Source organism: Leuciscus leuciscus, assembly GCF_965113295.1.
Source record: "Leuciscus leuciscus genome assembly, chromosome: 24".
Classification (NCBI taxonomy): domain Eukaryota; kingdom Metazoa; phylum Chordata; class Actinopteri; order Cypriniformes; family Leuciscidae; genus Leuciscus; species Leuciscus leuciscus.
This window is the reverse complement of record NC_138723.1, coordinates 14964813-14979671: the sequence shown is the minus strand read 5'-3', so window position 1 is coordinate 14979671 and position 14859 is coordinate 14964813. Positions and strand designations below refer to the sequence as shown.

At 39.7% G+C, this 14859-nt stretch overlaps 1 protein-coding gene across 1 annotated transcript in view; it reads left to right on the top strand.

The window, feature by feature from the left end:
* Positions 1–12170, top strand: part of fgf11b (fibroblast growth factor 11b) — a 53216-nt gene extending 41046 nt beyond the window's left edge. The window contains exons 4-5 of the mRNA XM_082157098.1: positions 6072–6270; positions 7526–12170. Of these exons, the coding sequence (XP_082013224.1) occupies positions 6072–6270; positions 7526–7659 (333 nt within the window). The 3' untranslated portion in view covers positions 7660–12170. The remainder of the gene's footprint in view (positions 1–6071; positions 6271–7525) is intronic.
* Positions 12171–14859: the final 2689 nt, after the last annotated feature.

Genomic DNA, 14859 nt, shown 5'->3' with positions numbered 1-14859 from the left:
CAGACAGTATCATATCCGGTGTGGAAACTAAAGTGTCTGGGTTTAGCTTGGTTAGCATGATCCAGCTAGCCCCTGCTGGTGAATGCCGTTACTACACCCATCTATGGGTGCATCTCAATCAACTCCCACACTTCCTAGGCCATGAACGAGTAAATCGTGTATATGAACTCAGACACTGGTATAGTCAGACAAAGACATAAGGACCCTGGCTCACCCTAACCTTAACCCACCCTAACCCAACATCCCTACGGGTATTTATGAATAACAACAGAACTGATATCTTTATTTCATAATTTTTTACATTGATAAATACAGTACTTTGCTTGTTACATATACGTGCAACATTTCAACCGTAAATAAATTATCAATTTTAGCTAGATTATGTGCATTACCTGTTTAGCGATGTTTGTTTAAGTTGACATTATGATTAAATAATGGTTTGTATTTTAAAGAACAACTTTCGTTAAGAACACCCTGGTTTCCACGGTGCATTGTGGGACTTTTAGAGAGTGAACGTTTTGTTGAACTGGAAGGATTTTGCGACAGTCCTTAAAATGGCCGACTCCCTGATCAGTGCCCTGACTACTGAACTAGGGAGCTGATTGAGACGCAGCCTACATCTATAGAGTGCTGCAGGGATGATGTAGTTTTGTTAGCCAAAACCTGGAAATGGGTTTTCATTTTAGCACTTCCGGTTCCACCATCCCAGTCAATGGGTTTTTGGTTAAATGCTTGAAATTAGGTCCGTTGTTAACACAAGCTCAAGATATTTTCGTGTTTTATTCTACAACATAATATACATAGTAATATCCCCCTTAATTGTGATTTTGTTTTTTAAAGCATTTACTCGTCTTGTAAAAGGCGGTTGCTAACAAGTGGCTAAATGGGACTACAGAGGTTGTCGTGGACATTAAACGTCATCAGCTGAACAGGTAAACTCATCTACTCACTAGTCCGCTTTCACAGCCACGTTGTGTTTATAATCATGCTCTAGCAAGCTATCATAACTACAACTTTCAGGAAAAAAATGTTTTGAAATAAAAACTGAAATAGTTGCGACAGTGGTGGTTTGTTTATAGCCTACAATTAGCTTTTTACTTTTGTTGATAGTATTTAGGTTTCAAAATTCATAAAAGTGAACAAAATGTGTAAGGATCAATAACTTTTTGTTGGTCAGAGAGCTTATTTAATGCAATATTCCAAAAACCGATGGAAAAATCCTATTGGCCTTTTCTCAAGGGAATCAGGGTGATGCTAACTTACGGGTTGGCCTACAAAATTACATCATCACTGCAGCACTCTATTGAAGGCCATTTAAGAGTTCCTGTCTTTTCAGACTAAATAAGACACTAAAAGCAAATATTTTGCAAATACAACACTTTTTTTTCACAGCGTGCATATAATTCATCCAGTTCCTCTCTTTCTTTTTCCGTTCTCTGCCAGTGCCATAGGCCTTCTCCACTCTCAGGAAGTATGGCACTCATTTATAGCTTGAGTTGTAACTTTGGTTTCCCAGTGTTCCTTTGTGGCCGAGACGCTTGTTTCGTGTGTTTCGCATGATCTTGAGATGAAGGGCATATTTCTCTGTCTACTTCCTGTCTCAGTGTAACGCCTTTAGCTGTAGTCATGGATTTGGGACTAATACAAAGTTTCACTGAATAATGCATGTGTCTTTGAAATAGCATAATTGATATCAATTATTCAACCGTGTCTCCAGCATTGTGTTACGTTTCTAGAACTTCCTGCCGAGAATCTAATGGACACAGAGGTCACGTTGGTCTCAAAAATCCAAGAAAATTCCAAGGCTGCTCTGTTGCAAAACTTTTAAAGCTTGTAAGATTGTCTCTTACGGGCATTAAAGTGATTTTAAAAAGTGCTCTAACGTATGTGTTTCTTGTCATTGGCAGTTTTACGTCACTGTTAAATTTTTCATCCTCTTTTAGTTATTGTTGTGTTTGGCGTTAAAGGTGCAACAGGCCTTGTGGAACATTGCAGATTGCTCTTTGTAGCACTTGAGCGGGCGCTGTAAACTGCCCTCGAGTAAAGCGTTTCTGAGTTTGCCATGTGGCAGTAACAAGGTCATTAACTCCACTTCGATGAGAGATAGAAACAGCACAGCAGTCGGATCCCACATCCTCCGTCTGTCAATTTCATGCTCTCTGAACCAAGAACTGTGAGAAGAAGCTTGCAGAACGTCTTGGATTGGGACGTCATAGCTCAGGTCCCGTGGTGGCTGTGTGGCGGAGTGTGTGGGTGCATGTTTTGTTGAGTCTGTATGTTTGCTAGTATGGGTAGTTCACACTTTAAAAATGTAATTATTTATAATTTTTAAGCTTAAATTCAAGCAACATTATAGGCCTAGTACATTTCTAAGTCAGTACCATAGCAATCTGCAGTCAAATATATATATATATATATATATATATATATATATTATTTTAAGGGATGCACGTATCAGCCGATATATGTTCATTTTTAATGTTAACGTTATCGGCCCGATAAGAAATTTTGGCCGATATATTAAAGTCGATAAATAATAGATTATTTCCTTCAGCTGAGACACTTCAGATACGCACCGTTCGATATAGTTTTGAATTATTTGAAATATGATTGGAATCACTTCAAAATGGAAAATACAGATAAGTGCAGCATGTGCAGCGCAAGTCTGTCACGTTAAAATTATAATGAGAACATTATAATTGTGTGCTTGGGACAGCTTTAAATAGTGATGTAAAAAAAAAAAACAGGCTCTCAAAAATTATTGGATTTAGATTTATCCGCCATTATATCGGTTATTGGCTTCCAAACATAAAGAATTATCGGTATCGACCAAATGCTTCATTTTTGGTGCATTACACACACACACTCACACACAGACACACACTATTGCTGAGTCTGAAGGACTTTATAAGGTGACATTTTGTATAATTTTTTTGGTCAATTTTGATGTCATATGGTGTAAGTCATACAAAGCCTTCTTGATTTAAGCCCGTTTAATTGTCATTCATACACAAATACTTTGCCATGTGTCAGCATAAATTTGTCCATAGACTTACCAATCTTAAGTCGAAAAGTTACTTCCGGTCTGGAATGGTGTTCCTTTTCTGATGACATCAGTTTGACAGCTTGGGTTGAAAACGCTTAACCACTCCCCTCAAACCGTTAGTCTGCTATGAGCAGAGATGGAGAGGAGGAGTGCTAAAGTAAAACCCTGCCCTCTGTTCAATAATCACTTGGAAAAATGTCACAATGAAAAGACGTTTGCAACTTTCGGTTCACGGGGACTTTAATATATTTGTCATTTTAGATATTAGGCATTTAACACACATATCAAGGATGCTATTGGTTTTATTATGATCCAACGGTGTGATGCAAAATCATTTTGTTTGACATTCATAATAATTTAAAATATTATTTCAATATATTTTAGACAAATTTTTTTTATTACAAATCTGTCACCATCAGCATTACATTTTTTATAGTTTGCTTTGTCATAAGTTTAAAGTACACGTATTTGAAAAGTTAAGAAATTCTACAGAGATTATAAATGCGATTAAATTTTTTTATAATAGAATAAATTGTCACAACATAATATGACAGTGTCTGTGTATGCCTAGAAAATTCCATATCATATTAATTTCTTTGTAGCCAAAAGTGGTACAAACTTCTCATTGTTAAAGTCCGCGTGAACTGGAAGTCGCGACCGACTTTACTTTAGTATTGTGACAAAAAATTAAGGGTGGAGCTTCATTTTAGGGCACCGCCTCACAATCTCTAGCTTGAAGTGGTTAAGGATGTTCCGCCCAAGCTGTCAAACTGATGTCATCAGAGAATTTACAGAGAGGCAAGCATGCTTTCAGATTTTTTTTATTTTTTTTTTTATGACCATGTAGAACAGATTCAATCAGACACTTGCATACAAAAGTAGAGAAATGGAGGGAGGTAGCGAAGGAGGAGGAGAAGGGGAGGAGAGAGGGTGGGGCGAGGGGAAGGTCAAAGTGCTGCTCTGCATAATAAAGATCTCGGCATCGTCATCGGGATTCTCCACACGCACGCTGGATATTACCTTTTTCTCCACATGTCATTCCAACCCATTCCACCAGGACACGCAAGCTGAAGCTGAAGGAGCATGTCTAACTCGTTCAAGAGTCAGAGCGAAAGGATTAGCTTTTTATTTAAGCCCCTAATCATGGCTACTCAATGCAAACTCTCCCACGCACAGATAGGAGCTGGTCATCTACGTCAGGGGATTTAAACCTGAGGTCCAGGGGGCACAAGGGGTGCTAGGGAGACCATGAAAGGTTTGAGAAAAAAATATTTTACAAAATGGATCTAGGGCTGTCTATGACAAAATGTGCACTTAAGATATCAATGAAACATTGAATAAATGATTTCCTTTCCAAAGAGTGCTCAGAAATCATGAGATTAGTCGTGATGATAATTGCATTGACAGCACTAGTTTTTAGTAGTTAGATTTTAGTCGTATTTGTAATCATTTAGATTTCATAGAATTATTATATTTATATACTGTACGTATTTATATAATGTTCATCTCAGATATGCTAAATAAAAAGCAACTATTTTTAGAGAATATTAATAATAACATTTTGCTTAATCAATGAAAATATAAAAGTCAGTTTTGACCCTTATTTAATTTTGTTGTCTTTATTAATTTCTCATACTGTGTTAATGAATGTTTATATGTGAAAATGTGTAGCTGAATATATATTTTAGGAAGGGGGTCATCCTATGGAGGTTTTTGGCATCAAAATGTAAAAAAAAAAAAACTACCTAGGTTGACTTAAGGTCAACTCCTGGTAGATGGAGTCAGAGGATAAGGATCAAGTTCTTAATGTCTTAAGATTGTACCACCACAAGCTATGATGTGATTCATGTTATGTAATAGTTCAAAGGTCAACTTTCAGGGTCATATTTTGGAGGCCTGAACTTGAAAATGTGAGGTTGGGGGTGTTGATGTCCTTCACGGTGGCCATGGTAACTCGATTCACACGATTAGATTGTAATTAGTATTCCATAAGGCTGATCATCTATTGATCTCCTCCGTCTGTGAGATTCGGAGGACAACAAGTACGTGAGGCAAAAGCTGCTTAGTTTGATGCATAGGCCAGGAGGGAGGGAGGGTGGGTTGGATAAAATGAGTGAAAGAAAAAGAACGAGAGAGCTGATGAAGACAAGTCTAAGAAAAAAAAATCCTGAGCGTTGCATAGACTAAAAGCAGACAGGCAGAAATTTGGTTGTATTCGCTAGTTTTCACTCAAGCTGCTTAATATTGGGGAAGAAAAACTCCCTGTAACCCTTTCATCCCCTTCCAGACCCCAGCATCTTCTCTGTTTCTCTTTCCCTCACCCAGTCCAAATCTCTCAGTCTCCGATGGCTTGCCGAAAGTCTTCAGTCAGCCGTTTCTGCTTGGCTACCCTCAGTAAATCAATCCTGCTGATTGGGTCTGCTCTCTGACAGGGCAAGGACCCTGACGAAGACTAAGAGAGATGTATACATGTCGCTCCTAGTTACAGTCACCCGGCTACAGCAGCTTGTATTGGTGGGAAGGGCTCTTAGCGAAAGGGAGATGAATGGGAACAGCGAGGTTATGCTCGGAACGTGCTAAATTAAAGTTTTAGGTTGAAAGCGGAGTGTGTTTTTCTTCATCTCAGGTCGTGACATTTTGAGTATCTGTAGATTTGTGGGCTCTGCTTTCAAGTTTGTATGTTTACATTAGCATTCTGGTACGTATCTTGAGTGGAGCTCACCGCTTTTCCACTCTCAGAGTACCTTTGGGGACAGTGTAAAGTTCATCAGTCATGCAAATGAATGCAGTTGTTGAGTAGTATAATCTACGTCCTGCTCTCTGGAGAACATTGCTTTCAGAAAAACACCATGATGAGATTTCCCCTACCCCTATATAGACGCAGCCCAACCAATCAAAAATATGGCATTGTTATTTCTGTTCTCAACATGCTAACTTTGTCATCTTTTTGTGTTCACACACATCTGTGCATGCATTTCAGAACTCTGTGCTTATTAGCATATTTGTGTTTTTCATTCTTTGGCAGGAGCATTTCAACCCAGAGTGCAAATTCAAAGAGAGTGTGTTTGAGAACTACTATGTGACGTACTCCTCCATGCTGTACCGCCAAAGCCAGTCGGGACGCTCGTGGTACATCGGCATCAACCGGGATGGCCAAGTAATGAAGGGCAACCGCGTGAAGAAGACCAAAGCGGCTGCGCACTTCCTACCTAAAGTCATTGAAGGTCAGATCAGGTTTTAAATAGACTTGAGACATTTTATGATGGTAAATCTAGCCTAAAGTGGTAACTGTGTTTTAGAACATTCTACTAGGGGGTTTAAACTTGTCATTAGCTGGTCCAAGCAGGTTTATATGCTAGTAGACAATTTTAGACCATTTTGTACCAGCAAGGTGGCTTAACCAGCTAAGGTGGTTAAACACGGTGGCTGTTCAAACAGCTAATAATCAACCTGGACAAGCTAATAACCTGCTTGCACTGACTAATGACTAATATCCAGCTTGCTCTATCAGATAATGGCCACCTTGGACTAGCTTAAAAACACTTTACACCAGCTAAAAACCATCTTGCACCAGATTAAACCAGCAAGTAAACAGCTTAGAGCACTTGATGACCTGCTTGGACAAGTTTGCACTAGCATAAATGCAGGTAATAACCAGCTTGCATCAGATAAAACCAGCCACTAACAATTTTACAGCAGTAACCTGATTGAACCAGCTAATAACCAGCTACGACCAGCTAATACAGATACACCAGCTAAAGACCAGCTTAGACCAAATAACCACGTTCCCAGAATGCACCAGCTAATGACCATTTTGGATGAGCTTATAACCAGCTTGTACCATCTTAAACCAGCCAATAACCAGTTTAGAGCAGTTAATAACCTTCTTGGACCAGCTAATGACCTGCTTTCACTAGCGTAGACCAGCTAATAATCAGTTTGCACTAGCTTAGACCAGATAATAACCAGCATAGACCAACTAGTAAGCAGCTTGCAACAGTTAATGCATATCTTATATCAGCTAATAGCCATCTTGCACCAGATTAACAACCAGTTTAGATTAGTTAATAACCTGTTTGGACCAGATAATAACCAGCTTGCATGTTTAGACCAGATAATATCCACCTTACGCCATTTAATAACCAATTTGCACCAGATTAAACCAGCCAATAACCATTTTAAATCAGTAAATAACCTGCTTGGACCAGTTAATAACCAGCTTGCATCAGCATAGACCAGCTAATATCCTTTTTTTACTAGTTTAGACCAGATAATTACTAGCTTGCACCAGTTAACGGCCCTCCCAACAATATTCAGATTAGTGGTCAAACAGTATGGGTTTTTCAGTTGCAGACTCTTGAAGCTTTACATTTTCCACTGTCATAAATAGTTGTACTATTCATGAAACTAAGTTATTTTAGTTCATCTGTTGTTGCTTTAAATAACATCAGTGTGTCTTTGTTCTTCTCGTTCCCTCAGTGGCCATGTACAAGGAACCTTCACTGCATGAGCTTGTAGCAGAGCAGAGTCCTCCTCGCAAAACTGTAAAGACTTCAGACTCCCCCTCCCACAAGAACGGCAGGAAAGAGGCGCCCAGAGCTGATGCTTCATAGCACAGGGGGTGCACACAGGGAGGGTGAAGGACTTCAGTGACACTGAGAACTCCATTTTCCTTCATGCAATAGGGGCAGGAAGAGCTGCATGAGCGGCTGCTTGATTTTGAATGGGGCGAGATCAGACAGCAGCCCCTGGCAATGAGAGGAGAATCCTTGCCTCTCTCGGTTGAACCAGCTCATATATATTTCCACTGACCCGGCATGACACCTGACCCACCATATGATTCTATAATCCCCTGAAAAACATGTTTCTGTGCCCCCACATGCCGAAGAAAAATGCTAACAATATATATTCTAACTGAAGAATTCAATTGACTACTTTCCCTACGGTTTCTTTTTGTTTGAACAAAGAGTTTGGGTGTGAGAACGAGAGCGCGAGGGAGAAAGGTTATTATGTAATATCATCATAATGATTCCAGCAGATGAGACCCTCACTGGTTCATTTTTTCCTGCCATCACTTTGCCAACCGCTGCTCTGTGCCAATCAGAACTATAGGACGGAGTGCAGTAAAATTTGTTTTATTGGACCATTCAAGGAGGATCCAGTTCTATTGGTCTGCAGGTGTAGATTGATTTCTTCTGGGCCGCTGCCAGAGAAACCAATGGTATCGTCCGTAATATGTGATCGGGCAGCTTTTAAAATTAAACAAAACTCTGTAGTTCCAATTCCTTCCACTGATATTCTCAGACACAACCTGATGATGATGATAATGAGCTAAGATTGAATCCACAACCCAAACGCATCTGTTTTTGGTTTAATTGTGGCTACACCTTGTAAGATCCGAAAAAGGAAAAAACAAGTAAATTCTCTTGTGACGACTCTATTAATGTTTAATGGCCAGTGAGCTCGGATCAGCATCCATATCATTGGCAAACGAGTGAAGATTATTCAGGGCAGTTGTTTGATAGCTCTTTGATGGGATTCGTACAGGGGATTACATGGAGTCCAGCCATGATTGCTTGAATTATTTACTCCTTTTCTCGAGAACGTTCGGCTCGTTCAAGCAGTTCGGATGAGAAATTGTAATATGCAAATTTAAATTGTGGTGAGCCGATCAATGACGCAGTGATTGTGTGCGGTTAGACGTGTCTATTAGAGTGTGAAAGAGACAGAATGATGCGAAATGAACATCTGCTTCCATTGTTTATTTGTGTGTGTGGCAGTCTGGGCACACATGTGTAAACACATTGGCTCACACAGTTGATCATTTTAATGGTTCGGTCGTGTCTGGGAATTTTAATCTGCCTGGAGATGTTGACTGATTACCTTCTCCAGGTTTCATAATTGACACATAACCAAGAGGAAGTGCTGCGACATCCAGGACCTCTTTGTAATTCCACAGGCATCTTCCCAGTCCACACATACCACACTCCGTAAATTGTTTGCAATGTGTGTGTTTGAGTAAAGAGTTGGTCAACCATCTTACAGATGGTGCCCTTTTGTCCTTCAGAAGGGAAGAGACCAGTTCTGTGATTATGACATCAATCATTTGTGGGCCAACAGCAACTGGTGCGAATGTGCGACCTGAGTGGCTACAGATGTGACAGGTTCACAAGTTTGGTTTTGCTGTTGTTCCGTGTGAAAAAAAAGGTCATTTGTTGATTCGTATTTTTGTTTGAATGGTCATCTCAATGTCCTTGAGCTGTGTCCTGAAAAAACTGGCCAGCAAAGAAAATAGTTAAAATACAATGAATGAAACTATGAATAATAATATTAAATTGAAGAGAAAATATTTAGGGAAATGAAACAGGAAGTCAGAAGAATGTATAGCGGATGTCAGTGAGGGTTTGTGCATGTTGCAGAACGTTTTTAGCATGTTGAAGCATGGTACGCGTATGTGTCTCAATAAAAGTTGGCCAAGTTAAAGGAATATTCCATGTTCAATACAAGTTAAGCTTAATTAACAGCATTTGGACATTGTGTATTTAAACAAATTTTCTTAAAAAAATAATTTAAAAAGACATAAAATTGGGTTACAATGATGCACTTACTGGAAGTGAATAGGGCTAATTTTTAAAGGATTTACAGCTGTTTCATTGTCATATACTTTTATATCAAAAGCATTTAAGTGGCATTTTTTTATGATGATGAAATCATGTTAACATGCACATTTTTATGTCTTTTGGCCATTCTATTAAATCAGTGAGCATGTTAGCATTTACGTTCGTTCACTTTCATTGTAAGTGCCTCACTGTAACCCAGTTTGTCCCAAGGAGGGACAAAAGAAAATAAATGTTTGTGTTAATCAACATTATGCCACAAGTGCAGTACAAGTAACTTGTATTGAACCTGGAACATTGCTTTAAAATAAATTGTAATGTGTAGCATGAGAAAGTCTGAGGAAAGTTTGGTTATGCGAGATGAGGTTTGGGATGAAGACGATTCGCTGGCTACAAGAGACTGAAAGTCCTGAGGGCGGCTCAGTGATTGAAGTTAGAGAGGAAGAGGAAGACACTTTAGAGGCATTAGATTATGAGGAGCAAAACCAGAAGATTATTAAGTTGGATTCTTGGAGGAGAGCTTGTGCTTTGGTGCTAATGATGAGGGCAAGATCCTGTTCTGTGAATTAGACACTGAATGAATTCTTGCTGATTGAGCGGAAGGTGAGGAACAGAGTCCTTTGAGGATTGGGGGAAGGGAACATTTATGCTCGCGCGTGTGATGTAGTTACCTGGCCCGACGGAGACGTTGAGAACACAAGGACGAATGCGGCGCACACACGCCCCCTCATGTGTGCTCCAAAGTCATGCTCCATTTCCTGAGCAATCTCCCCAAACCCTCTCCTGTGTGTCCAGTGGCTATTAACCTTCCCTCCAGCTCTCTGTGTGTGTGTGTGTGTGTGTGTGAGAGAGAGAGAGAGAGAGAGAGAGAGAGAGAGAGAGAGAGAGAGAGAGAGAGCGAAGTAACGATCGATTGACTCAATAAAACCCAAACTGGAGAGCAATAGCCCAGCGCTGTGAGCAATAATTTCCCTGTGCAACCGAGGAACCCGAGGACATTAGCAGACGATGAACTGAGAGGGTTTTTTTTGTGCCTGTGTTTGGGACTTCCAGTCGGCGAGAAAGCAGCGGAGGAGGATACAACATGGAGATAAAGTGACATTCAGATCGTAAACCCAATTTTGGTTTTGTCAAATGGGCCTTGCCCGCTTGATCTCACTCTCGTTCTTCTGTCCAGACCTGGTTTTGCTGTGAAGCGGCTAGTATTATGGTCTCGGATCTCTCCTGACTCTCGCTCTCTCTTTTAAATCAGGGCAAGTTCTCAAGGACGCATTGAGTCCACCCTCTGTTTCATTTGCCCTCAATTAAAGCATGCAAAGACAGTGAGACGATCAAGGGAACACTTCTAAAGTTTTCATGCTGTATTTTTGTGACGAATAATTGATTTCATACTATCTATCTCAGAGGAGTAAAGGAGAAAAATATGTGTATATAAATCAAAGAATGATTAAAAAGTCATATTAAATGCAATCAAAAAATGATGACAGTACTGTAAAATGGGTGCTTTTGGGAAGATGGACTGCCTGGTCTTGCCAAAACTGCTGTGAGCCATATGGACTGTGGACATGTACAGATTTGAGTTTCTTTTTGTATTTGTTTTTATTAAATTGTGATATTGACTGAAGCAACTAAAGGTCCACTAAACCCACAGTGAAAAATGTAATTTTGAAGATCTGATGGGTACTTCCTTGAAATTTGCTTTTATATTTAGTGGAAAATATGTATGAACCTTGTTTTGCTTTTTCTGACATATTTTCCCTTGTGCAAACTTGTTTTTATTAATTATTTTCTCCTTTTTCATTTTAAAGCTGTCATTAACAGACTAACTAATTGGACTTTTCAAGACCTCTTCACCCACACATAAGCAAAAAAAAAAAAAAAAAAACCCTGAAACCTGAAAGCCAACGCACCTTTTCTAATCAGGTCTTCCAAATGAAATGCAGAAGAAAACAAGCCAATCCTTTTCTCCCCTATCTTCTCGTCTTCCAAAAAGCAAAGTCTTCCACTAGCCAGGGTTTGCCTGAGTGTGGCAGTAACTGCCAAACGGAACATGGCTTCCTGCATAAGCCCCGCCCTCGATCTTTGGCAGTGAATGCAGGAACAGGCTGATTGGCTGACAGCCAATGGAGGCGGAGCTACACACACCTGCCCTATGAAACAGCATGGAGACCTACGTGGAGACTCGAAGAAAGCTGACCATAGACTAACACCCGGGGTCAGCTGGCCATCCCCTCCGTCCCTAACCAGCATGGCGGACGTGCTGCTCTTGAAAGCCGACACACCTGGGAGAGAACTAAGACTCTATTGCATGCATCCCACTTCGGAAATACTAGGAAAGGACTCCCTGTTACAGAGCACAGGATCTCCTTAGCACCCTCTCCTGACCTCCAACTTGCCATCCTGTGTACGTTTCTAGAGCAATTATACATCTCTGGGCTGGGAGGAGGGAGAGGTGTGTCTTATTACTACATATTATTGAATAAACAGTTATATTTGTATTATTGTAAGATGTGTGATGGACTTGTGATGTTGTGTAAAATATGTGCCCCTGGTTTTAGAACATTACCATGCATAACATCTCAGGCATGTAGGAAACAGATGGCACAGACAGCTGCAGGTACTCACAGGTGAGCAGTCAGGTGACAGGTGACAGACAACCTCTGCTCCCTTCACTTAGAATTGGCACACTGCACACGGACAAAACTCACATGAAACATTCGCTCTGCGCAGTATTTTTTTAAACTTTCCCCTTTTCTATGTCACCAGACCTTGACTAATCGTCTCACTGGCCACCTACGAACATCTGCATTATGTCGCTGCATTACAGGAAGTCTCGCTAATCAGATGAGGAACAGAATTAATACCGCAGGGTGATATATAAACCACAGCCCACTCTCGCTCTTGCATGCAGACTCGTTATACAATCGTAGATCATCTTCCAGACCCTTCAAGCAAGCCGAGATAATTGTCTTGAACGCCTTTACAGACCCAACAAACTCTTAAAACAAGCTTCTTCATTTGAGGATTAGCTGGCAGTTGATGGATTAATATGAGGAAATTACATGCAGAACAGGGTCTGAATTTCAGCGTGGGAGGGCGAAACGTAATTCAGATCCCTCTGCTGTTTAACTAAAAGTAATCCAAGAAACTAATTCTAGATCAGGACTGCTGCGTGAATATTCAGAAATATTTCGAAGGCAGATTGCTTATCTGAGATAATGACAGCATTTGGGTTAAACAATCAAAGAGTGAAGACTTTAAATGTATGGCATACATCATAAAAGATGGTTTGCACAGTGATCATTTCTCTGCAGGATGAAGGGAGACGCAAAAAACTGTTGAAAGTTTTAGAAAACACAATTGAAGTTTTTTTGTCTTGTTTTCTTGTGGTCCCAATCTCATCAAATGTTCAAAACTGTTGTTTTCTTAAACATCATTCATCAGTAAGTTTGCACATTTTGTTAATCATCTTTGATCACCAAAATGACTTAAATGTGTGAAAATAATTTCTTCATGCCTTAAAATAGCTTAAATGTAACTTAACACCCTTCACACTACCAATACGTTACAACAGTGATAATCAAAAAACGAAGGACAAAACAGTCACTTTGTAAACTTTGTTCAATAGGAGTGTTGTATGCTCTAATATGACCAATCATTGCGCCGTTGATAGAGTGTGAAGTGCAGATTTGTGTGTACACTCATCCATAGCGTGCACACGGGCAGCTGCTTCTCAGACAGCGCGCAAATATTGATTTGTGCTTGAATTGACAAATTCACACAAAAATTATGCCAACCGGCCTGTCTTGGTAAGTATCCTAGTAAACATAGTCGGTTATGTCTTAAGTGAACGTAAACAGTCGAGAAAGACAACGCATGTGGATCAGAATCAGTATTTTGGTTCCGGGCATTAGTCTTAAAATGACAGCAGCCTAATATTCCTGCTGTCTGTTTTTAATGTTAATCAAACAACAAAAGACAAGGAAATCACTTACTGCTCTTGACTGAATAGCTTTTGTAACTTTAGTAATGATTCATCTTTATTTAATTTATACCGTGACAATTATATGCAATGCTATTTTACATTTGATTACTTTATTCAATTGATCTACCTGAAAACTACTGTTAGACCTAAATAACCTGAAAAACTTTGTTTCTTTGCTCTATTGTATTTATTTCTACTGTTGCTTGTAGTTGGATTATTTGTTCTTATTTTCTTTATTTTTATTTGACAGTAGTCCTTACCCTGAATATTACACATACAGAACAAAGTGGTGCAGGCATGACGTCAGAACCCAGAAGTCTAATTCGCCGCTGATTCCATTTTCCTCGAAATCGTGCGCATAATTTTTTTATAAATCGAGGGAACGAATTAGTAAATAGTGCACACGATTTAGCAAATCAAAGGAACAAAATAGTAAATTGTGCTCACAATTAAGTTTTTTTCTTGCATGTCATGTACGTGCGGGGCTCCGTAGAATCCGCTAGAAATTGTGCTTGTTTTTTCTGCACTCATAACTACGCAAAATGTTTGAAATTGTTAGTGCATGAGAAGGCCACTCATCACTAACACACATAATAGAGCTATTTCAACTTGAGTAAGTCACTGATCAACGTAAAAACGATCGTAAATGAAGGATATAAATATTGTACTTAGAAATTGCTACCTCCCCAGAAAGGGGAATTGTTTACAATTTTGTTTTCTTGTAAACAAAGTTTTATCGTATTCTCGTTCTGTTTTTCTTGGTCTGGACCCAGACAGCAACATAGTGTCGGCCCTCTTCCCAGATGTGGGCCGGATCTGAGCTGACTCTATGTTGCTTGTCTGGGTCCAGACCAAGAAAAACAGAACGAGAATACGATAAAACTTCGTTTACAAGAAAACACAAAAAGAAGGCTGAAATACATCAATTATTGATGCCATCTTGGGCTTCCATAAGATACTGGCAGCAGAAAAAAATACACTAAATCACGTCACAAATACGTTTTTTTACACACCCGATAACACAAGCGTGCCAGAACTTGTTTCTGAGTCCCCAGGCTGAATTTGAAAGCATCAGAGAGGCAATGAGTCATGGTTGTATCAGACCCTCACCTGCGGCAAACCTCTGCAACCCTCGATAAAGGTAAACCACAACAGTAATGCACAAATCTGTCAAGGGTGATAAATGCTCAGTAGAGTTTTTTTATTTATTT